The 26664-nt window shown below is 43.7% G+C and overlaps 1 protein-coding gene across 2 annotated transcripts in view; it reads right to left on the reverse strand.

Annotated features, from left to right (window-relative positions):
• Positions 1-871: 871 nt before the first annotated feature.
• The window catches only part of PITHD1 (PITH domain containing 1), a 44591-nt gene continuing 18798 nt past the window's right edge, over positions 872-26664 (reverse strand). Inside the window, exons 2-6 of one of the 2 annotated variants that reach the window (XM_069757146.1) lie at positions 21420-21463; positions 21275-21352; positions 2984-3088; positions 2036-2144; positions 872-1548 (exon numbers count right to left, since the gene is read on the reverse strand). In XM_069757146.1, coding sequence (XP_069613247.1) covers positions 1447-1548; positions 2036-2144; positions 2984-3088; positions 21275-21352; positions 21420-21463 — 438 coding nt within the window. In that variant the 3' untranslated portion in view covers positions 872-1446. The remainder of the gene's footprint in view (positions 1549-2035; positions 2145-2983; positions 3089-21274; positions 21353-21419; positions 21464-26664) is intronic. The other variant, XM_069757147.1, reaches the window with a different exon arrangement.

Raw genomic sequence — 26664 nt, forward strand, 5'->3', positions numbered from 1 at the left:
CTAGTCAGATCTGTCGGGGGAAAAAAAATAAAAAAAAAAAAAAAAAAAAAAAATTCGTCGCATCAGTTTTCCCACAATCTGCAACGGATCCGTTTTTTCTTCAACATTTGACAGATTGTGCCTGACGGCAAAAACCTGATGTGTGAAAGTAGCCTAAAGAAGGACCCAAACATTCCCTCATCTCTAGTAAGAATAAGACCATTGTCTGTTATCTGAGGGGCTCCGATCAGCCTCCTTCAGGTTATGATCTGCCAGATTGCTCCAGTGTTTGCTGGGTGATCTAGATTAAGTCTCAACTCAATGTAAAATCGTAGAAAGCAAGAAAATATATGCAGACAAAATGGATTTTGAGCTGTGTGTAACCCCACCACCTGCTAATCAGTGCAGTAGTGACTAGATTATGAGGCTGCAGCGATAAGCTCCTGCAGCTGAAACACTCATTGCAGTGAAACAGCAAACCACAGTCCAGTAAAGGACATACCTGAAAACAGGGTCTCTTGTCCATTAAAGTGCTCTACCCTCGCCTACTGTATTCTCACCCATCCCTTGTGAGCCTTCGCGGGCAGGGTCCTCTCTCCTCCTGTACCAGTTATGACTTGTATTGTTTAAGATTCTTGTACTTGTTTTTATTATGTATACCCCTCCTTACATGTAAAGCGCCATGGAATAAATGGCGCTATAACAATAAATAACCTGCCAACAGATTCCCTGTAAACCAAACCAAGCCATTTGCAAAGTTGCTTAATTTTTATGCGATGCATCAGGTCAATACTATAAATTGTTGCAAATGTGCAATTCTGAACATGCATTTTTTTGGGGGAGGGGGGGTGGAGAATAACCATAGGAGTCAAGTTATGCAAGAAAGAACAAATGGTGGAAAAAAAACACTTTAATCAAATATTTTTAGATTGCAAATAAACACCAACAAAGCCAAGTTTCAGTAAGAAGCATGATATATATATTTTTAGATTCTCAACTGTATGCTGTGTATGCATATAAACATCTGCCCATGTCCATTCACCCCCTTAAAGAAAAAAAAACCAAAACCCACAGAAACTATTCACCGATCCCCCCCCAGCCACCACTTCTTGAATCTTCTTCTGGTCTACATAGCCTGGAGCGAAACCATTTTGATACAGACTTGGCTGCAGCAGACATACTGTTGGCCAAGGAGACCTGGAAAGTTGCAGCATCAGTCAGGTAAGGCAAGAATTATTCATTTTGTAATTTCATACCAGTCCAAGCTTTTAGTTTTAAGACCAAAAAAATAAAAAATAAATAATGGACAACCTTTATTTGTGCATGTTGCTTCTCAACATTTTCTAGACTATTACATTTCTGAGGAAATGAAGATAATTGGCACTTCTCATGTCAACATTATCAGATCAAGATTTTGTATCCCTCTGCAGAGTTCCTTAAAACTAGTTATGGTCCGCTGCACTTGCTCTAGGAGATAAAGTGGGATTGTGGGCTGATGTGTGTTATATCATGATCAGCAGGATTGGCGGCAGATTCATAGTTGCAGATTGTCACTTCATGGCGATGTGCCTGCAAATAGAAAATGAGACAATGAATCCAAACGGTTTAAGCCTTAACCCTGCATTCTGTACGGTTTGGGTTAGGACTCCATTTTAAACAATTGCTGTTTAATACTGGAGTCAACTGCATGAAATGTGTTTTATCCATTTGACAACTATCTATATGTAGAAAAAAAAAAAAAAAAAAAAAAAACACGGAAAAGAAAAGGTTTGGTCAAAATGGATTTGAACTGACCGATTGTGAACCTGAATTTGCCAACAAGAGCCTTAGCACAAATTGATTAAAATAAGCCCTAGGCAACTACATGGCGCAGAAGTGTGTCCCTATTATTTTAGGAGCAGAACTGTGCACGGAGAGATGGGAAGAAGCACTCAATAGAACAACAGCACTCCGATTGCACTTGCGCTATTTAAGTCATAACGTAAGCACAGCTTTAGATTAGCCAATCATTTGCCGTCTGTAACGTATTTGCAGCGTATTTGAATTTATTTATTACCTCTGTCCATTCTCCTCTTAAACCAATGTAATAAATCTTAGTGTTTTCTGCGCCAAAATTTTTGGAAATGTGGATAGATAGATGATATACACTTGAAAAGCGAGAAATTCTGTTAGGAAAAAAAAAAAAAAAAAGTTTAACAGTCAACAACAACTGAAATTGCATTTTTGTTTTGCACAAATTTCACTGCATTAGGGATTTTTTTTTTTTAAATGTTTTCCAGTATGGTATACAGTAAAATCAATAGTGTAATAATGCAAAAGTACAACTCATCCGGCAAAAAGTAAGACCTCATAAGGATTAACTGACGAAAGAAAAGTCATGGCTCTGGCAAGGGGGAGTAAACAAAAAACCTTTTGCAAGGTTGTGAACGGGTTGCCACAACATGGCAATTTTCCATTTTTCCACTCATCCCTTCTTCCAAGCAGGGCTGTGGAGTCGGAGCCCATTTTGGTGGAGTTGAGGTCATGGAAATTGAGGAGTCAGAGGTTTGGCTTACCGACTCCACAGTCCTGCTTCCAAGCGACAGTTTTCCTGTCAATTTAGCAGTGAGGGGGACTTGTGCGTCCCCAGTTGTACCTTTGAATGTCACCTTTCCTTCTACCATAGGACTGAAAAAAAAAAAAAAAAAAAAAAAAAAAAGATTCTGCAACAGATAATCCATCTTCTGCACCTCAATGTGTGATTTATGAAGCATAAAATTTCTTTAAACCCCATACATACGACTGAGTCAAAAAATAAATTGCATATCTGCTAGGTGCAAGCATACCCTAAATTATACATAAAGCACATCATTTTATTATTGTTCACACTCCCAGAAGACAAATTAAAAGGACGCAGATCTTTATGAAAGTTACTTACCTTCCATCAAAAGGCATGGAGATCTTGCAAAATCTATTCAATAATCACAAAGCATATTTATGGGTAGACACGCGAGATCATACGTACTTTGTTGGATATTCTAGTTCTCCTGTGGTGTCAACGTGAAGATTGAAAACTTGATCAGCTTCCCTTCCAACGTCGTCAAAGCTCATGTGAGGAACGTTCTTAAATCTGGAAGAGGCATGCATAGTATAAAAGAAACTGATTAGGAAAAACAACACAATTGCAGTTAAAGGGAACCTGTCAGCAGGATTGTGCTCAGTAACCTACAGACTGTCAGGTCGGCGCCGTTATACTGATTACAATGATATCTTGGTTGTTGAAATCCATCTTGTGGTTGTCAGTTAAGGTACCTTCACACACAACGATATTGTTAACGATATCGTTGCTATTTGTGACGTAGCAACGATATCGTTAATGAAATCGTTATGTGTGACAGCGACCAACGATCAGGCCCCTGCTGGGAGATCGTTGGTCGCTGAATAAAGTCCAGAACTTTATTTCGTCGCTGGATCTCCCGCGGACATCGCTGGATCGGCGTGTGTGACACCGATCCAGCGATGTCTTCACTGGTAACCAGGGTAAACATCGGGTAACTAAGCGCAGGGCCGCGCTTAGTAACCCGATGTTTACCCTGGTTACCATGCTAAAAGTAAAAAAAAACAAACAGTACATACTTACCTACAGCCGTCTGTCCTCCAGCGCTGTGCTCTGCTCTCCTCCTGTACTGTCTGTGAGCCGGAAAGCAGAGCGGTGACGTCACCGCTCTGCTTTCCGGCTCCCAGCCAGTACAGGAGGAGAGCAGAGAAGCAGAGCGCAGCGCTGGAGGACGGACGGCTGTAGGTAAGTATGTACTGTTTGTTTTTTTTTTACTTTTAGCATGGTAACCAGGGTAAACATCGGGTTACTAAGCGCGGCCCTGCGCTTAGTTACCCGATGTTTACCCTGGTTACCGGCATCGTTGGTCGCTGGAGAGCTGTCTGTGTGACAGCTCTCCAGCGACCAAACAGCGACGCTGCAGCGATCCGGATCGTTGTCGGTATCGCTGCAGCGTCGCTTAATGTGAAGGGGCCTTAAATCTTTATTTTCAGTGTCGAGTTCGTGATCTGCTCATGCTCTGGGACGGGTCTTTATGTGGTGCTCTGATTAGGTATTCATCGGTATGGCTTCTGACAGCTCACTGATTAAGTACATGCAGTACATTTTAAGAAAAAAAAAGTAGCAAAAATGGCATCTGCAGCCAGCGGCAATCAGATACCCAATCCAGTGCAGGTGACACCATTTTGCCACAGTTTTTGAATTTATTTATAGCATCAAATAAAATAAATGCATGTTATACATGCAATCATGCCGCAGGAAATGTGCCAACTGCTGAAATAATTTTATGTAAAATAGGGGCAGGTCAGTGAGGGATCAGTGACCTGTCAAGCCATACACATGAATACCTAGAGACCCTCCCCCGGTCACCTCAGGGCAAGAGCATATCAATAACTCAAAACTGAAAAGATTAAACCACAAGGCGGATGTCATCTACCAAGGTATCATTTTAATCCGTGTACCGGCACCAACCTGACATTGTAGGCACAATCCTGACAGGTTCCCTTTAAAAATTCTGCAATGCTAGAGTAATCAATTTCACAATTCCCTTTTATGTACACTCATTTTCCTAAATTTCTTCACTTAACTCCATTACCCCCCCCAAAGGTGGTTTACACGTTAATGACCGGGCCAATTACTACAATTCTGACCACTGTCCCTTTATGGAGGCAACTCTGGTAAATGTCAAGATCTGTTGAAGCATTCCACTGTCCAGTACAATTTTTTTTTTTATGATTTGAGTTTACAGAATTTGCCAAATTTGTTTGTTCTTTTCTCAGTTTTCCAACTTTGAATTTTCATGCCCTTAAGTATATTGTGTTAAGTAACCTTTCCCACATGCTTCCTTTCACTCAAAAGGTTTTTGTTATGATTAAAAGTTAAACAGCGATTTTTTATTTTCACAATTTTCTATATAGGGATCACATTTGGAGTCACTTTGAGGGGGTCTATATGATAGAATAGGGTCACTTTGGGGCATCTTCTAAAAACTGCACCCCATTAGGTACTCAACCACATTAAAGTGTATTAACCCTTCAGGTGCTTCACCAGAATTTTTGGAATGTAGAAAAAAAAACAACTTTTTTTCACAAAAAAAGTTACTTCAGATCCAATCCCCCCCCACCCCCACAAGGGTAACAATAAATTAGAGCCCAAAAGTTGTTGTACAATTTATCCTGTGTACTCCGATTACCCCCACATATGGGGAAACTACTGTTTGGGCGCATGCAGGGCCGGCTCCAGGTTTGAGGGCCCCGGGCGAAAGAGTCTTAGTGGGCGCCCCCCCCCCCCTCTTTAACACATACCCTGATTTATGATGCACAGATACGGCAGAGAAATGTATAGTACAATGCCAGATTTCACTTCTTACATGACAGCTATTGTAGATTCTGCAGTGTATATATACAGGAGGAAAGGTGCTGTGCAGTGTATATATACAGGAGAGGTGCTGTGCAGTGTATATATACAGGAGAGGTGCTGTGCAGTGTATATATACAGGAGAGGTGCTGTGCAGTGTATATATACACAGGAGGAAAGGTGCTGTGCAGTATATATACAGGAGAGGTGCTTTTCTGTTTTGAGTTTTTCTATGAAACAAAGACTTTTCTACATAAACAACGTTGTTTGGTTTTGCTGCCCCAACAGATCTGTGCGGCTCGGGCATTAATGAGGGACCTGATGCTGAATCCTTTCCACAAACCCCAATGAACCAATTAGTGCCCCGTCATTAGAAGCTCATTAAACGCCTCCCTGTCCCGAGCAGTCATGTACAGTATGGGGGGGATCCTGCAGCCCACCCCCTGACTGCTCCATACCATACACTGCCCTCTGTCGCGCTCACTATTATCCTGTGCATTTCTCCGTCATCGTTACCCCATGTTACACTTGTCACCCCCCACTACAGAGTAGCAGGGCAGCCAATGTCACCCCCTCCCGGACCCTAATGGCAGCAGGAAATGTCTGCTCCTCTATTGGGTTGGAACCTGATTTAATCAAGGAATAATGTGGATTTGTTGCCGGTGGCTGCAGGGGAAGGGTTAAGTGATGCCATGTCCTTGGTGGGAGCAGTGGCAGCTGCTGGGACCTGGACAGACAACCAATGTTGCTGTGACTGCACAGTGCGATGTGGAGGAGAGAAGCTGAGACTCCGGAGCAGAAATCACCCACATGCCAGCACTGGGCACAGTCCCTCCAGTCACCAGCCTGGGGCCACGGGGCCCCAACGTACAGCCCACAGCTCAGTTTTATCCATGGCAGCAGCTCCCCTCCCTCCTGGCATCTGGTTAACCCCATTTATGCGGGTCGGATTGTTATCTTTAAGGTTCAGCAATAACCTTCATATAGATGGGAAGGGGTTAAGCTTCTTCCTACCCCACTGGTGCAGGTTTGGTGCAGCATGCATGTATTCTGGGAGAGCTGGGTGGCTACAGGCTGCACCCCACCAGCTGCTCCTCCAGACATCACCCACATTTTTAGGCAGCGGAGACAGACAGCAGACTGAGCCACAACTGCAAGATACCTGTGCACTCAGGCACTGGTAGGACGGAGCTCCTGAATCTGCCTGATAAACTTCAGCACTGTCCGCAGCCAGCCAGGGGGGAGAGCAGAGAAGGTGCTCTCTCCGCCCACAATGTCACACTGGCTGCCTTCTGTTAACCCCTATGTGTGCCTGCCTGGCTGCACTGACTGAGTGAGAAGATGCTTGTGTGAGAGCTGGCACATAGGGGTTGAGAATGCAGCCAGCAGTGACTTTGTGGGGGGAGAGAGCATGTTATCTCCTGCTCTGCTCTCCCAGCTGTATCTATGACAGCTAAGTGGGCCCCCCTCTCTCCCCAGGGCCCCGGCATTTGCCCGCTGTGCCGGGTGCTGACGCCGGCCCTGGGCGCATGGCAGAGCTTGGAAGGGAAGGAGCGCTGTTTGACTCAACACTAAATTGTCTGGAAACAAGATCTGACGCCATGTCGTGTTTGGAGAGCCCCTGATGTGCCTAAACAGTGTAAACCCCCCAAAATAACTTTGAAACTAGACCCCTCAAAGAACTTATCCAGATGTGTGATCAGCACTTTAACCCCCGAGTGCTTCACCGGTTTACCCCCATATGTGGGGGAATACTAATTTTGAGGCACAGTGCAAAGCTCAGAAGGGAAGAGGCGCCATATTAGAGTTCAGATTTTTCTGGAATGGTTTGAGGGTGCCATGTCACATTGGCAGAGCCCCTGAGGTGCCAGAACAAAAAAAAAAAAAAAAAGTGAACTCATTTCCAAGACTACACTCCCCAATGAATTCATCTAGGGGTGCAGTGATCATATTGACACCACATGTGCCTCACAGAATTTTACACCACTGAGCGGTGAAAAAATGAATAAATTACATTTTTACCACTAAATTATTTAACCCCAAGTTTAAATTTTTCTAAGGGCCAATATTTATTTTTTTGACAAACCGAGGTCCAAAATTTGAAAATTGTGCAGTTTTCAAAATTTTCACCAAATTTCTGTTTTTCACAAATAAACCCCCCCAAAAAAGAGACCTAAATTTACCACTAACATGAAGCCCAATATGTCCCAAAAAACCTCAATCGCTAGGATCCATTGAAGCATTTCTGAGTTACCTCAAAGGGACACTGGAATTGCAAAAAATGGCCAGGTCGTTAAGGTCAAAATAGGCTGGGACATGAAGGGGTTAATATTTGTGGCATAACTATCTGAATTAAAAAGGGATAATCAAAGTTTAAAAATTGCAAAAAAAAAAAAAAAATATCTCTCTTCACATGTGTCAAAAATTTGATTTTTTTTTTTTTTTTTTTTAATAAAGACAAAACATTGACCTAAATTTACCATCATAAATTAAGCCCCGGAGCTTCTTTTGGTTTTGCGTTTTTCACTCCCTTTCTTCCCAGAGCCATAACTTTTCTGCCAATATGGCCATGAGGGCTTTTTTTTGGAGGGACGAATTGTACTTTTGAAGGACACCATTGGTTTTACCATGTCGCGTACTAGAAAATATGGGGGGGGGGGAGGAACCACACAAAAGTGCAATCCCACACTGGTTTGCTTGCCTTTCCTAGGTTCACTAAATGCTGAAACTGACATGATCAACTTGTAATGACCTGGAGAATCAGACACCAAACATGTCTAGGTTCTTTTTTATCTAAGTGGTGAAAGATTCCAGACCGTTAAAAAAAAAAAAAAAAAAAAAAAAAGCGCACCATTTTCTGACACCATTAGCGTCTGTTTTTTGTGATCTTTGTTTGGGCGAGGGCTTATTTTTTGCATGCTGAGCTGGCTTTTTTTTTTTTAAATACTATTGTGGTGCAGATCCTAATTTTTAATCACCAGTTATTGCATTTTAATGCAATATCGTGGCAATCCAAAAACGCATTTTTTGGACTAGAAGACGCACCAGACCATAAGACCCATCCCAACTTTTCAGAAGGAAAATAGAGAAAAAAAAAGAAGTGTCAAATGGGGGTTGCAGCACTGGACTGCCGCTACAGTAATTGCAAGTATATTCCGGCTATAAGATGCTCCCCCATTTTCCCCAAAAACATTTTTTGGGAAAAAAAAATTAGTCTTCTATTCTGAAAAATTCTGGCATTTTGACTCTTGCCAAGCTGTTTAGAGATGAGGTTAATTCTCTTATTGATCGGGTGATTCTGGACATGGTGATACACATTTGGTAGGTTTGATTTTATTTTTATTTTCTTTCGAATGGGGCAAAAGGGGTGGCGATTTGAACTTTCATAGTTTTTTTAAAAATCCACTGGGTGGCGCTCAAAGCAAGCCGGTAATAAACCACAGAGGTCTCCAGGAGACCTCAGGTTGTCATGCCAACACACTGGTGACCCCGCGATCACGTGACCGGGGGGGGAGGGGGGGGGGGTTGAGTCACTGGTGTACGCATTAGCAGAGAACTCTGCTTCAGGAAAATGGCCCCCACGATCTCCATCTGCGCACGCGCGGCCTCTCGAGGCCATTTTCCTGAAGCCCCGGGAAGCAGAGCACTCCATCTGCGCACGCGCTGCCTCAGGAAGATAGCCGCCACCACCGATAACGCCATGATTCACCTGGCTCTGCTGCATCACCTCACCTGTGGAAGGGACCCCGCTCACACCATACCGCCTCCTCATCCCCGCACCTCTGCCGGTAAGCCTGTATTCCAACTATAAGACGCACCCCCCATTTTCCCCCCTTTTTTTGGGGGGTGGGGGGGTGGGAGTGAGTCTTATAGTCGGGAAAATACGGTAAGTTACATGACTGAGAATGTTTGTTCACACACGGCTCTGGCAAAAAAATACTGCACAGTTTTCTAAAAAAAACAAAAAACAAAAAAAAAAAAAACGCTTCTCCATGACTGACAGCTATTCCCTTCTAGCGTCAGTTGAATTCCAAAGAGGACACCTCATTCTACTTAATGTGCTTCTGATTAGGTGATCACCTAAACCACATCGTATTTAGGCCGGCGTCACTACCGTGTTTTATGGACGTAAGAGAGGTGCCCCAGCTCCTATCAGCCGTATTTTACTGATCTGTATTATAGGGTCTTCTACTGCCGTACAAAAGTTGCAGCATGCTGCATTTGTCACCGTATTGTGCAAAAAATACGCCAATGAAAGTCTATGGGGGCCAGAAAAATACGGATTACACATGGACCAGCAGTGTGACTTGCGAGAAATACGCAGCGGTGTTAGAGAGAAGAGCCGGCAATTCAGTGCGGTGTACAGTAAAGTCACACTGACGGCTTACAATAGAATAGGTAGAGTAAATGTGTACAATATATAATAGTATATATGTTTTTACGATTTTTTGAGCACATGGATCCATTGTATGTCCGTATGTTGGTTTTGCAAGCCTGCGAGAAAATCTCGCAGTACGGATGCCATACGGATTACATACGGAGGATGCCATGCGTAAAATATGCTGACACACCCTGCCTACGGATGAGATACGGACCACTATTTTGGGGACTTTTCTGCATATTACGGCCGTAAATTACGGACCGTATTTTTATACGCCGAGTGTGACGCTGGCCTTAAACGAAGAAAAGTATAAAAACTCTGCTGTGGTTTTCACAATCCTCTTGCAATAGGACAAGCTGGATGGCAAAGCAAGTACTAGTAATATCTCAAAAGTAATAGGAATGAAATAAATTACTTAACCATGCCAAAGGAGGAAAAAAAAAAAAATAAAGTCTTGAGTGAGGAAAAGAAGGGTTCAAGTCTGGCTTTAATAGCACGGGGACACTGAGCGTCAAGTTGCCTCCAAGCTTAAAATTTCTAAGACGGCAGTCCATTACAACAAGGTCAAGCAGCAGACATTGGGGACAACAAAGCTACAGACCGGCAGAGGGCAAGAACGACTCTCCATTGACCGGGATAACAGTCATCTTATTCGAATGTCACTCATCAACCACAGGATGACCTCAAATAACCTACAAAAGGAATGGCAAATGGCAGCTGGGGTGAAGTGCATGGCAATAACAGTTTGTAGCATGCTCCTAGAGGCAGGACTCAAGTCATGTAAAGCTAGAAAAAAAAGCTTTTCATCAATGAAATGCAGAAGAGCCAGGCTGAAGTTTGCCAGTAAAGTAATCTTCCCTGATGAGTCTAATTTTCAGCTTTGCCCAACACCTGGTCGTCTAATGGTTAGACGGAGACCTGGAGAGGCATACAAGGCAGTCTTGCACATACTGTGAAATTTTTTTAAAATTTGTTTATTAATTACAGGATAGATTATACACACATTTGCTTGTATTCATCATTATCCATTAGTTAGTTACAGAAAATTACCATACATAGCCATGTATAAAATATTATAAAGATAATAAACTGTGCATGTTAATCGTTAACATCTTATTTGAACCTTAACTACATTAACTTCTAATAAAGCTTCTAAAACTAACATAATAGTGCCTCTTGCAGGAGAGTTCTAAATAGACTCCGCCCTGTGAGTGAAGAGTGTCTGCATAACCATATACCCTTTTTTTTTTTTATGCGTATACTGAGTTATCTTGACCTAAACAGTATGACAGGATGAGTTCCATCTTCCCCATATCTTCTCAAATTTAGCTGGACAACCCCTGTTTTGGTACAGTGTCCGCTCATACGGAATAATTGAGTTCACTAAGTCAATCCATGCTCTAAGATGAACAGGAACCTCCCATCCAACGCATTGCCAACACCTTTCGTGCCATAAATAGCGATTCTCTCAGAAAGATTCCCGTGTGGTGATCCCAAGTCTCTGCCTCCCACACCCCAAACAGGCATACCAGTGGTTCAAGTGGAACAGGGATCGACACCAAGGATGTCAACAGTACCGTTACCCCTCTCCAAAATTGAAAAACAGGACATTTCCATATCATATGAATGAAATCTGCGTCACTGGAATGACACCTCAAGCAGTCTGATGAATGAAGATGGCCCATTTTAAATAGACGAGTCGGGGTCAAATAGGATTGATATATAATATACAGTTGGATCATCCTATTATTGATTGATGGGGAGACCCTAGTTGGAGATTCCAAGATTTCATCCCATTCTTCTCCTAGTGTATCTGGAAGTAGCCTCCCCCATTTTCCCTTAATTAAATCTAAGGTAGATTCTTCGCCTATGGATAACAGATAGGTATATAAAGAGATGAGTCCCTGAGGCCCTTGTGATTTGAGAATTCCTATTAACGGTAGAGTTGAAATCGCTCTACCTGCACCCGTATTCTGTACATATGATTGGAAAGCAGATCTTAATTGTAAGTAGCGGAAAAAATTGAGATCTCGGTATATTGTGAGTATTTTGTAATTGTTCAAAAGAAACAAAAATCCCCTGGCTATGTATATCGCTCACTGTGAGGACACCATACGATATCCAAAATTCAGTAGATGGGTGGCCTAATAATCCCGGGAAATAGCTATTGTTCCACAGTGGCATATCGGCTGCTATATCAACAGATTGTTACTTTTTTAATTTGCCTCCATATCGATCGAGCCAATCGGAGCAAAGGAAGCAAACGAGGGACAGTAATTTTCTCCATTTCCAAAAAACCCAGCGGGCAATCAATTTGAGCTGAATGTAATACATGGCTTTCAGAGTTGGGAAGAGACTCCCCGGGCATCCACTTATTTATCATTTTAGCCTGCCCAGCAAGGTAGTACAGATAGAAGTCCGGCACGGCCACCCCGCCCCCCTGTTTGGGTCTCTGCAGAGTGGATAGTTTAAGTCTAGGCCTAGCCTTCCCCCATATGAAAGATGTGGTAAGGGAATTCAGGGTTGCAAAAAAAGATTTAGGTATTAAAACGGCACTATGTTGAAAACAATAGCTCAATTTTGGGAGTAATATCACTTTGATCAGGTTAATACGACCAGCCACAGATAGCGGGAGCTTGTCCCAGGTAGCAAATTTAGATTTAACCACTTCCACTAGTGGGTATATATATTGAGATGCAAATCTTGGTGACTGTGCTGAGACATATGTATATGTATTGGAGACTATGGGTAGCAGCGAGAGGGTTTCAAGGCATGACATTGGGGCATGGGAGAGAGGCATCAAAGCAGATTTATCCCAATTTATATATAGGCCAGAAAATGTACTAAATTTATCAATCATCGTTATTACTTTTGGTAATGTATCTTCTGTCTGGTCCATAAACACCACCATATCGTCTGCATAAAGACCAATAATGTCCACTCGATCAGCAATATGTATCCCTTTAATGTCTACAGAGGACCTCATCCGTATTGCCAGGGCTTCTATAGCCAAGGCAAATAGAGCTGGGGAGAGAGGGCATCCCTGGCGAGTTCCCCTATGCAAGGAAAATGGTGCAGATATAGAACCGTTTACCACCATACGTGCCCCAGGTTTCGCATATAGTGTACCTATCCCTCTTAGAAATTTATTCCCAAACCCATACTTCCGTAGGCATGCAGTTAAAAAGGACCACTCAAGGGAGTCAAAAGCCTTGGCTGCATCCAACGAAGCCAATGCCCACTTATTGTCCGGCTCTAATGAACTATATTGAATGACCGATTGCACTCTTCTAATATTAATAGAAGTATTTTTCCCGGGCATAAAGCCGGTTTGATCTGGGTGTATGAGATCTAATATGATCGCATTCAATCTAGTAGCCAGAATTTTAGTGAAAATTTTGTAGTCCACATTCACTAAAGAAATTGATCTATATGATCCACAATCCAGAGGATCCTTCCCCTCCTTCCTAAGCACGATAATATTAGCATCATAAAACGATTCGGGTATCGATTCTCCCTCCCATATTCCCCTAAGTACCTTCAACAATATAGGTGCTAATTTATCACGGTATTTCCTATAAAATTCAATGGGAAATCCATCAGGTCCCGGGGCCTTCCCAGTAGCCATATCTGCTATAGCATGTTCTACCTCTTCCAGAGTAAATTCAGCCTCCATAAGAGCTCGTTGGGATGGACTCAGCGAGGGGAATGTTATATCCGATAAATAATCCAGGCCTTCATCGACATCTAGACCACTATTAGACTTATACAACGAAGTATAATAATCATAAAAGCCCTGAAGTATTCCATCAGTAGAGGACACCAATGAGCCATCGGACACCCGGATCTGCAATATTGTGTTGGAGGTGCTATGTTGGCGCACCAAGAAGGCCAGGAGTGTGCTGGCCTGATTCCCTAGCTCAAAGTAGGACTGACGAGTAAAAAATAATTTGCGCTTTGACTTAGCATCTGTATGTTGGGTATACAATCTCTGGGAAGTAAGCCACTCAATTCTGTTACTGCTGGACTGATTAGCTATACAAGTGGCCTCCGAGTCTTTTAATCTTTGCTCTATCTCCTCGTCCTCCCTCGCTGTCACCCTCTTAATATAGGAAATAGTAGAAGACAAGCATCCTCTCAGGTATGCCTTCAAGGTATCCCAGAATAGACCAAGGTTTTGGATTTCTGAATGTGTCAGCACAAAGCCATTCAACTGATCAACCGTCCTATCACTAGAGTCTATCAATTTTAACCAAAAGGGATTTAATTTCCAGGACCTATTGCTATTATCGGATTGCCCATATTTAAGTTTAAGAATGATCGGGCTATGATACGAGATCCCCCGGTTACCATGTTCAATGCTATCTACCCGTAACGCCAAGCCACCCGACCCAAATATATAGTCTATTCGAGATAAAGACTGCCTAGTAGACGAGTGGCAGGTGTACCCTTTAACTTCTGGATGGTTTATTCTCCATAAATCTAGCCACCCACTCCCTTCCATAAACAGCGCTAATTGTGAGGGGTGTTGAGGCACAGCTTCCCCTAAGTCCACATCGTCCAATCTCAATCTATCCATGGACTGATTCATAATTAAATTAAAGTCCCCCATACAGATAACATTGCCTTCCGGATATTTTAAGGAGAAGCCCAGAGCCATACGTAGGATTGACATGTTAGCAGGAGGGGGGTTATAGATACACAACAGCACACTCTCGTGAGTTAATAAATGCATGCACAAAGACGAAACGACCCTCTGGATCACGTCTCGCCTTTTTAGCCTCCCATCTGACCTCTTTGTGTATCAGCAGAGAGACCCCTCTTGAATAGCTAGTGTGGAATGCGTGTAGGGACCATTGTACCCATGGCTTTTGCATACATCGAGCCGTGTCTCTTGTCAAATGTGTCTCTATTAGTGCTACAACTTGAGGGTGATATCTTTTAATCTGCGAAAACACCTTAATTTTCTTTCGAGGGGTTTTTATACCTCGTATGTTCCAGGTCATACATATAAGTTCAGCCCCCATATTTACTCTTAGAGGAAGAATTGATACATATCATTATCATTCGGGTGCAGTCCTGCAGCATCACACAGAGCAAAGAGTTAGCATTAGAGGCAACCATGCTTAGTAAACATCCAAAACTAGTATATAAAACCAAACTAAACAAAACTTGAACAGTAGGGGAGCATATTTCCATACGCCCACAATCAAATTGAATAGGGGATACCCTCACTGGACTCGGTGTCCGGTATTGTTGACATTTTCCGCACCCAGGCAGAAAGCTCTATCTATGTTGCCATTAATCAGGGAACTCAGGTTAGGAGTCTTCCACATTCGACCCCCCCGCGAGACCGCAGCCACTCGGTCGCCTCCGCTGGATCCGTGAAGAATAAGGAGGAGCCCTTATGAACGATACGAAGCTGGGCTGGATAAAGCATGGAGTAAACGATGTTCTTATCTCTAAGTTGTTTCTTGATATCCATAAATCGTGCCCGCTGCTTTTTAAGTTCCATGGAAAAATCTGGAAAAAAAAAAATCGATATGGTAGCGTTATCGAATTTGATGAGGCCCTTCTGTCGTGCCAAGCGGAGGATGATATCTCTGTCTCTACAATTAAGGAGATGCGCCAGGAAAGGCCGCGGCAGGGCTCCAGGAGGAAGAGGCCTGGTCGGGACCCTATGGGCCCTTTCCACCGCGAATGTCGAGGAGAATCCATCTCCCAATGATGACTTGAGCCATTCCTCCAGAAACTGTTCAGGCTGCTGACCCTCCGACTGCTCCGGGAGACCTATAATTCGGATATTATTGCGGCGCAGTCTATTTTCCAAGTCGTCTGCCTTTTGCTTCCAGGCATTTACGGATCCGGCAGCTTTGGTCAGTTTAGCCTCCATAGGGGTGATAGTGTCTTCAATATGAGACACCCTCGTTTCAACCTCCGTGATGCGCCCTCTCATAGTTTGCATGTCATGTCGCAGGCGTCCCACCTCAGTATGCACATCTTCTATTTTCTCCGTAAGAGCTGATCTAGTGAGGGAGATAAACAGGCATCAGAGCAGTTGACGCAGGCTAAGAGTCAGTTCATCCTCTCCTCCCTCCTCATTACTGTCAGAGGGGCGTCCTTTACGTTGAGACGGTGTAGGATTATTTCTAAGATTGCGCACATTATCATGAGGATCATCTTTGGCATATTTTTTTAATTTTTCAGCAGCCGATGCTCCTCTAGGGTGCTGCATGATGGATACTCACAAGGGGATTTCACAAAGCGACCCAAGGGGTAATTATGGATAAGCTGTACTCCGATTTTGAGTCTTGTATTATGGAGCCCAAGGTTATAAGACAGGAGTCCACTGGGCAGGCAGCTTAGGGTATCCGGTATATAAAGATAGCTGCTGTAACACTCAAGCCGTGCAATTCCACAGTTACCATAAGGGGAGCAGCTAGAAAGGGGTTAATCCCTGTAATGTTATGGCGCTGGCAGGGAAAATGTCCACCCGACAGGGGGGCGCAGGTCCCACTTTCTCAGGGCACACACTGCACCACCCCTACTTCTTCAGGCACACACTCACCGCCCAGCGCCGCTGATAAGATTACATACTGTGAAATTTGGTAGAGGATCGGTCATGATCTGGGGATGCTTCAGCAAGGCTGGAATTGGGCAGGTTAATCTTTGCGAAGGACATGAATCAAGCCACATACAAGGTTATCCTGAGTTGATTCCTTCTGCTCAGGCAATGTTCCCAAACTGAGGACTGTTTTTTCCATCAGGACAATGCGCCATGTCACAGTTAGGTCAACCAATGTGTGGATGAAGGACCACCACATCAAATCTCTGTCATGGCTAGCAGCCCAATCTCCAGACCTGAACCCCTTTGAAAACGTCTGGAATGTAATCAAGAGGAAGATGGATAGTCACAAGTCAAGAAGAAGAACTGCTTATATTTTTGTACTAGGAGTGGCATAAGGTCAACCAAAAGCAGTGCGAGACTGGGGGAAAGCATTGCCAAGATGCATGAAAGCTGTGATTAAAAAATCATGGCTATTCCACAAAATATTGATTTCTGAACTCTTAGAGTTAATCAATTAATATTGTGGTTTCTAAATGATTATGAACTTGTTTTCTTTGCATTGAGGTCTGCATGCACTGCATTTTGTTATTTTGACCATTCCTCATTTTCTGAAAATACAAAATTTAGTGCTACGATATGTTGTCCGTAGTTTATAGGCATATTTGAGTAAAATTTCTCTTTTATTCTATAGAGAGAAAAAGATAACTGAAAATTTTCCAGTGGTCTCTTAATTTTTGCCAGAGCTGTACAAGTAGATCCAAAGAGAACGAACATCTTCTGATCATGTCTCCTCATGTTTGGAAAGTTCTCCTCTGATAGAAGAGTAAAAATCCTGCAGTGATGCGGACCTAAAGTACTTTGACTTGCAGTCTAAAAAAGACTACTCAAAGAGTTCAAGCTGAACATCGCTGGGTGCATCATCAACGATACAGCTAAAGAAAAATATAAAAATACGGTAATTGCATTTCAGTCTCAACTGATTTGAAGTCTTGAAGAAAAAAAAAAAAAATCACCTAGAAAATTCATCACGCTGCGCTCCTAACATGGAGTACATGGGGCAGTGATCAACTGATTGTGTGGCTTCCTTTAGTGTTGGCAAGTGGGTAAGAACGTTGTCATCCATTGGTCTTGAAAAACTGCAACTTTCTCCTGAAAGCCTTCCCCAAGCTATACATTTCATTTACAAAAATACTCTTGCATTGTAGTTTGGCATTTAGCCCATTCATTAGTGAAGTTACATCAACAGCAGATCCAAAATCTGGTATTCAATCAGCATCTGACAGCGCTGTGATATAATATTTCTTGTCACAGAACTCTTGAATCTCTTCTCTCAAGTCAAATAATATTTTAAAGCCCTCTCCCCAGGCTGAGCCATCTGACAGCTGTGTGGTAGCCTAAAGCACGATGTTCAGTTTCATGCTCTTCCAAAAGAGCTATGAACTGTGTGATTCAGCTCTATTGCCCTTGTAAAATTAACTATTTTGGTAGTTAAACCATGTTACAGATGTACATTTAGCACTGACTTGCGCAGCACATCTTCATGAATAATGCAGTGTAAAAAAAAAAAAAGTCATTAAATAATAGTGTACACTTCTACTTCCTTCACTGGCACAGTTCTTCCACTGAGGCCTGTGTACCCATATCACTGTCACATGAAGGCAGTAGTTAAATGCAGCCGTTTAGTGACATTGTGGATAACCTCAATACTGGTAAACTCCCACTATGAGCCGGAAATGTTGGCTGCAGCCTTTACATTTGTCAGAGCAGGCACCAAACTTGACAGAATACTGATCAGCTGCAGCCATGCCACATTACCCTCCGCCAACAGCAGTGCGGACATTGCTAGAATGGTGTCACTGCCGGAGGGGAGTATTCATTATTTGCATTTTAACTAGGATCCCAAAATGATTATGGGAAATTGTCATGACAGATAATGCCATTACCTGCAGATAAAATAGCCTAAAGTTATGTGCCCACAATCTGGACGCTGTGTCTAAAGCGTTGCCCTCTATTGAATGCAGGTGCGGCGCCCCAGGGTCCTGGTCGTTGCAGTGGTATTGCTTTCCTCTTGGGGAGAGTGATGCTACGTTTGGAGGCAAAGAAGGATAACTGCATCCAGGTATCACAAATATGCTACACATTTCTCACTCCAGGCCACCAGGGGGAGCTTCTGCTCCCATTTATTAGGACACTCCCCACATAGGTAAAACTAGTCGCCTGTAGGGAAAGATTTAGTTGCTGGCTGAGCTCAGCTCAGTTAGTTGGTCCCTGACAGGGGTGGGATCCTATCAGTGAACGAAGGAGAAAAGACACGGAGCTGTGCATGCCCTCAGAGCTGCAGCTCCTAGAAAGACGTTTAAGGCAGAACTATTGCAGCGAGCGTGTAAAGAAGTCGTAGCAAAGGAGAGGATACCAGAAGGGGACCAGCCCTACACAGGCTGCCTCCTTCTGAGGTGCAGAAGCCCAGTGGCCGAACACCGAGGGAGTAAGGACCTTTATGCTTTGCTCCAGAGACCGGCAGGACAGCCGATTGCAAGTTACCTGTCCGCCCTACACCCAGGAGGCACGGTGGCAACCCATGGAGGTCGGGGCAAGCTAGAGTCCCTATAAACAGCCTCAAGCCACCAGTCATACGGGTTTGTCCTATCCTATACGGAGGACAGAGAGAAAGACATTACATCTGTGAGGACCTTACGTGAAGCCTTAGGCAGTAAGGGACTACAACACTGCAACGCAAGGGAAGGCTCCTGATTTCCACCTGGACAAGGGGACTCTGGACTTGCCTCCAAACCGGCCGGACTCTGCCTGCCCTGTGATCTGGTGCCCTGGACTGTGGATGCTGGAGTCTTCAGTAAAGGTAAAGAGACTGCAACCTTGTGTCCTTGTTCTTCTCTGCGCCTCGCACCATCCACACACCGGGAAGCCCTGGGGACATACCTTCCCACAGGTGAAGTATACCATCTAGCTGCCATATCACCCCAGCAGACCCCTTAAAGCAGTGTCGGTCACCCTGACCGAATACCACAGGTGGCATCACAAATATTCCCCTTAAAGACCTTTTCCTTTTTACACGGACGTCCCAGGGCCACAGACCAGGTCAGCCACCGTGAAATTCCCCTGTGAACCGCAGGACCCGGTGCAGAGTACCCCATGGGAGCGCTCCACAGGCAAATCCACATTTCTTTCACTGAACCATGTAGTCTTACCGCATCCAATACATTACTATTGATGTTATTTCAGCTATGGAAACTAGCGTTTTCCGCAAGAAAATTTGACATGCATGTCAATGTCTGGGTGATCCACAGGTGACTATGCTCACAGGTTAATAGCGTTTACACAATATGAATGTCATACATTTACCTTATTTAGAGGAGATGTCTAGGCTTGGGGCTCAAGTCTACAGTTACTCTATGCAATAACAGACTTGCAAATCCTCAGTGCGCTGCGTGTACATTGTCAGGATTCTCTACGAGCAGGCAGTTGTGTGACCACAAGTATGCGATTTGCATACCTCAGACCACATTTTGGCTAGACATCTCTGGCCTTGCTCAATACCCTTGCATCAAGCGAGGCTGTGCCCATCTAGTCAGAATGTACCCAGGGAGTACACAAATTACATACTTGCAGTCAACTGCCTGCTCACTCCTGGAGAATTGCACATACAGTGCCATTTGAAAATTTACATTTAGTAGAATTCTGTGTCAGTAAGTATAGACTTTAATCTGAACAAGCCTTTTAACTTGTAATAAAATATATAGGGCCTCATGCACATGTGGATCCATGCATTCTACATTTCCAGTATGAATCAATATATTTTTCTATTTTTACCTGGGACATGCCTTTAATAAGACTGCAGATTTATGTAGGTGCGAGTACCGAGGCTAGCGTGCTCAATGAGGAGAAGTCTGAAATCCGGGAGAAAGTCAAGGGCAATGTGCTGTGGTCATCTGACCTGTGTCTACACATTTACGCAGGCGAGATGCAGTGAGATGTTCAGGACCATGAACAGCATGGCCTGCGCTCCTCCTCCTCTCTTCAGACTTATGCTGGCCGCACCACCTCCACGGAATCCTTATGATGGCCGCTCCGCCCCTGCCTCCTCCAAACCCTCATGCTGGCCGCTCCACCCCGTCTCCTCTGAATCCTCATGCTGGCCACATAATGGCTGCTCTGCCTCCTCCGCTTGGTGCCCAGCCCACACACGAGAGCTGTGACTTCACATTAATTCCTGAAAAGCACCTGAAGGGTTAATTAACTACCTGAAAGCAATTTTTAATACGTTGAGGGGTTTCGTTTAAGATTGTGTCACTTTTGGGGGTTTCCAACATGTAGGACCCCCAAAGTCACTTCAAAACTTAAAGGGCCACTGTCACCCCCTCCAGCCGTTATAGACTAAAAGAGCCACCTTGTGCAGCAGTAATGCTGCATTCTAACAAGGTGGCTCTTTTTATTTTGGGAATAAATGCACCAAAAACTGAGTTTTATAACTTCTCCAAAATACCTGTCTTTAGCCGTCTGACATCACACTGCTATAATTTTAAACCTTATAAAATGCTGATGTATTTTGTTAGCATTCTAGAAGTGGTGGTGATGTAAAGCAGACATGAGGAAAATGTTATTGTTTGCGTGGTATAACCATCTAGATTACAGGGATAATCAGACAGTTTAAAAGTTGCTATTTAATGTTTATAAAATTTTATATTTTTATAAAGCAGAAAATATTGACAAAGTTACCATTATCATGAAGTACAACAGGTTATGAAAACAAAAAAAAAAACCTCAAAATCAATGGGATCTGTTGAAGCGTTCCAGAGTTACCACAAAGTGCCACTGGTCAGATCTTAAAATATTTGGCTTGATCACTAAGGGGTTAATGTTATTCTAAGCAGGAATGAAAAAAAAAAAAAAATAGAGAGATTAGCATTAGATTGTGAGGGGAACAGTTTTTACTCACAATCTAATTTCTGAAGGGTGCTCATCGCTATCCTCTCCAATGAGAATGATCCCTTTTAATTTCACATTGCCAGTGAACCTAACAAAGATAGCAAGAGTTAATAAGATGTGATAAAACTGAAAACCTCCAAATAAAACATACTCACGGGATGTTGAACAGCAACTCTGCATCGTCATCGCTTTCTACAAACTGAACAGATAAGAGTCATTAAAAAGTCATACAAACTAGTACGGCTTACACATTTAAACGGTTTTACTATTAGGTTAAGTTCACATGGGGAGTTATTGCTGCATTTTTTATGCCAATTTTCAGCTGCTTTTTACAGTACCAGCAAAGCCTATGAGATCAGAAATCTCATGCACACACATTTGTTTTTTGTTTGATCAGTAGTTTGTGCTTTGCGGTGTTTTTTGAACAGAGCATGTCACTTTCAGCGTTTTTGCACCCTTTGACTTGAAGAAAAAAAAAAAAAGCAGCAAAAACGCAGGTATCATTTGCTGCGTTTTTTGCTGCTGAAAATCCAAGGACATTAGCATGGACAAGCCTTCTCCCTACTCTCCTTATCATTCAGGTTGATCTTCCTTTCATCTGTCTGAAGAATGCCATTCCTAAACTGGGTTGGCTTCTTTTTCTGCAAAGCCTAATCTGGCCAATTGTCAAGGCGGATTAATTTTTTGCACCTTGCAGTGAACCTTCTATATTTCCTCTTATGAAGTCTTCTCTTTTTGCTAGGACGTTCAATCCGCAGCGTCCAGATGTTACAGCATAGTGGAGAGGATTTAATGAAATCCTGTCTCCACTATGCATGGAGACACGCATCCGGCGGCCCTGCGATTCGGAACATGCGGCACGTCTTTTTAGATCGTAGCATGTCCGTTTACCTTGCGGCGACGCTGTGCCACCGCAAAGTAAAACACAGGGCCCTATGTGTGGGGTGCGAGGATTCCAGATGTGTGCAATGAACACATCCGGCATCATCGCGTATCCAGAAGGGGGTGGAGAGAGTTTTCCGCTCCATCTAAAGCGCCGGCCATCCTGAACATGTACCCTTACAGTTCTGACATCTGATGGATTTTTTTTTCCCCCTTCAGCCTAATGATTGTCAGTTTCTCTTCCATTGAGAGCTCCTTTGACTGCATGTTGTGGAATCACAGCAAGTGTTTCCAAATGCTACACCTTCAATCAGCTTCACACCTTTTACCTGCTTAACCTTCATCAGGCTGCAGAGGTACAATTGTACCTCCATATATTTTATTGAAATTTGGCCAATATATTCTGGACCAAAACTGCAGAGATGTCACGAAATTTCAGCCCTCTACGGCTTTTCGAAAAAAAAAAAAAAATAGTTATTGCAATTTTAAAACGGAATAGTTACAATTGTACCTACTCAGCCGGACGAAGGTTAAATTGATTATCTATTAACAAGGAAATAGCCCATTATAGGGAATCTGTCACCCCAAAATCGTATACGAGCCAAAGCATCAGGGGCTTATCTACAGCATTCTGTAATGCTGTAGACTGGTACGGTCTGGGGCTAAAATTCAACCCTGGCATTTGAAGTCACACAGGCCCATGCAGTCCCTATCCCCAAGCACCAGATGGAATATATTACTAATATTTCCCTGCATGGAGGAAAGCAAGATTTACCAATATTTCTAATGATACCTCCGTCACAACTCTTAACAGTATGGATGTTGAGGACACCGATTCTGTTAATGTAGCAGACTAGGTGGCCCACAACCAGACAGGCCCTTCTGGCATATGCCAGAATTACCAGATGGCCAGTCCGGCCCTGGCTGTAGATAAGCCCCCAATGTATCCTGAAAGGTAAGAAAAACAGGTTAGATGATACTCACCCAGGGGCGGTCCGGGGCCTCCCATTCTCATAGGATGACACTCTTGTCTTCAAGCTGCGGCTCTGGCACAGGTGTACTTTGTCTGCCCTATTAAGGGCAGAGCAAAGTACTGTTGTGCGCAGGTGCTGGGCCTCTCTGACCTTTCCCGGCGCCTGTGTACTGCAGTACTTTGCTCTGCCCTCAACAGGACAAAGTACGCCTGCGCCGGAGCGTGAAGACAAGAAGAGGACGTCATGGAATAAAGATAGGAGGCGCTGGACTGCGACAGGACCGCCCCTGGGCAAGTATAATATAACCTGTTTTTCTTACCTTTCAAGTTAAGGTACTGTCACACTAGACGATATCGCTAGCGATCCGTGACGTTGCAGCGTCCTCGCTAGCGATATCGTCCAGTGTGACAGGCAGCAGCGATCAGGCCCCTGCTGGGAGATCGCTGGTCGGGGAAGAAAGTCCAGAACTTTATTTCGTCGCTGGACTCCCCGCAGACATCGCTGAATCGGCGTGTGTGACACCGATTCAGCGATGTCTTCACAGGTAACCAGGGTAAACATCGGGTAACTAAGCGCAGGGCCGCGCTTAGTAACCCGCTGTTTACCCTGGTTACCAGCGTAAAAAAACAAACAGTACATACTTACATTCAGCTGTCTGTCCCTTGCCGTCTGGTTCCTGCCTTGACTGCTTGCCATAAAGTGAAAGCAGAGCACAGCCACAGCGGTGAGTCACCGCTGTGTGACTCACCGCTGTGCTGTGCTTTCACTTTCACTTTTACGGCAAGCAGTCAGTGCAGGAACCAGACGGCAAGGGACAGACAGCTGAATGTAAGTATGTACTGTTTGTTTTTTTACACTGGTAACCAGGGTAAACATCGGGTTACTAAGCACGGCCCTGCGCTTAGTTACCCGATGTTTACCCTGGTTACCGGGGACCTCGGGATCGTTGGTCGCTGGAGAGCTGTCTGTGTGACAGCTCTCCAGCGACCAAACAGCGACGCTGCAGCGATCCGGATCGTTGTCGGTATCGCTGCAGCGTCGCTAAGTGTGACGGTACCTTTACTCCAGGGGCTTATCTACAGCAGTACAGAATGCTGTAGATAAGCCCCTGATGGCGGTGGCCATAGCTCAAACGATTTTTGGGGTGACAGACTCCCTTTAAAGCTTTTAAGATAGTTGTCTGATTTGACAAAAAAAAAAAAAAAAAAAAGAGAGAGAGAGCAGCTACATTAAAAACTTGTAATTCCTAAACACTTAATCCAGTTAGGATGTGAATACCCTCAAATTAAAGCTAAGATTATGCACTTTAAGCCCATATTGAATATATCACCATCTTGAATAGGTATTAGTAAACAGCTAAAATGCCAAAACATGTAACTGTCCACATATTTTTGGACCCAAGTGTATCTGTCTAGCCATCGCCCCATATCACTAGTCACATTGGCCACAAAACTCCTTGAACTCTTGTTCACCTTAAAATGCCCTCCCAGCTCTCATGCAATACACCCCTCAACCAACTACACTGCTCAAAAAAAAAAAAAAAAAAAAAAAAAAAAAAAAACCACAACCACCACAATGGAACTGCAAGTCAATCACACTTGTGTGAAATCAACCTGTCCAGTTACATCCTGTAATGCTGTTGTGCAAATGGAACAGACAAGGTGTAGAAAATATAGGCAATTAGCAAGACAACCGGGGGGGGGGTTGGGGGAAAAAAAAAAAAAAGTGCCAATGGTGCAGAAAATTCTGCACTAAAAACACAGCATATTCAATAAAAAGGACCATATCAATTCTTTTTGCAGATCTGCAGAGTTTCTGCACCCATCCAGCTATGTCTGCTTCAGTTACAGGTAGCCAGATGATGGGACAGTATAGTCCCATCATCTGGCTACTGTGTTCCAGTGTATAAACCCCCCCCCCCCCCCCCCCAAAAAAAAAAAAAAAAAAAAAAAACACATATACAGGACATACAGTACATACTCAATCACCTTGATCCCGAAGCCATTGCTCACCTGTAAATTTTTTATTTTTTTAAAACAATATACTCCCTGATCTACAGTAATCCATGTAATAACGATTGTCGCACGACGATCTCTCGTGGAGAGCAGCTACATCAGCCGAGATACAGTGACAAGGTATCCTTCCGCACTGTACCCCTCCACCGCTGTGAGTACAGTCTAGTTCATACTGTCATTTGCGGCACTGCTGGATGGGAAAATTCCCACACAGCATTGCCATAAAGTGAGAGCAATGAATTGAAGTAACCTCTTCAGTGATGCACTGCAAGAGCCATTGTCTGTCAGTTTGTCACTGAAGGCCCTATAGAGCAGTCACATCTCCTGATGTCACTGTTCTATAGGAGAGATTGTCGTGGGACACTCATTAATTGGACTGCGTCAGACAGGGAGTATATGGTTGGTTTATTTTTTTGAAGGCGATTGAGGGCGTCGCAGGAATTAGGCGTGGTTGCAAGTATGGTGAAATTAAGATTAAAAAATTTTCTGGCTGTGTATTTTTAACTCTCACTACTATAGGATTAATAATGGATAGGTGTCTTATTGACGCCTCTCCATTATTAACTGGGCTTTGTCACCTCAGAATACAAAAGTGACATTAACCCCTTATTACCCCATAGGCCACCGCTCCAGGGTAGAGGAAAGAGAGGCTAAGTGCCGGAATGGAGGCTGGTATTTGTAGCCGGTGGGCAGACCAATATCCATGGTCGATAGATATCACCCGCTTCCCAGGCTACAAATATCGGCCCCCAGTAGCTGGTTTTCCCACTCTGGACTTGAAAATTGCATGGGAGCCCAGAAAATTTTCTTCCATTCTTTTATTAAAACAGATAGTGTTTAAGGCCAGGGACCCACTAGCGAGATACTTGCACAGGTCTCACACCTCAATACCCGGCACTGCCACCGGAGTGTGCGGCTGCATGAATTTCTATGTAGCTGAACGCTCCTGTCCAAGTGCCGGCGGCAGTGCCGGGTATTGAGGTGCAAGACTGGTACGAGTGTCTCGTAAATTGTGACCCCGGCCTAACGCAGATTTTTTTCTATCTATATTTATATCTGGCTTGAGAAAGGCTCATTTGGAGCTGTAACGTCGCCCAGACAAGTGGGTTGATTAAAATACTGCATGTCCAACAATGGAGTGCTGCCTCGTTTTTTGGTAGTATATTTATATCTATCTCTCATTCCTTCTGTCTGTGTGTAATGAAGTGTGGGTTGGAAAAATATTAAAGAGGTTGGACCAAAAAAATGACAATTTTTGTTGTTCAAGAGATCTTTATTTCGCTTTCAAAAACACATACAAATCTGCATGCAGCAAAGACGCACCTGCATTTTCTGGCAGAGGAAAGAATCTGCACAGAAATTTCCACAGTCAAATCTGCAACGTGTGCACATACCCTTAGTCACTTTTGCATTTTGTCATTGGTCTCACCTTTAGGGCTCATCTCCACTTGTGTGAGAAAAAAACGGTCCGATTTACGGACCGAAAACACGGATGTAATGTGTGCGAGTGTCATGCGAGTGTAATGTGA

This window comes from Ranitomeya imitator, chromosome 3, assembly GCF_032444005.1.
Source record: "Ranitomeya imitator isolate aRanImi1 chromosome 3, aRanImi1.pri, whole genome shotgun sequence".
Taxonomy (NCBI): Eukaryota; Metazoa; Chordata; class Amphibia; order Anura; family Dendrobatidae; genus Ranitomeya; species Ranitomeya imitator.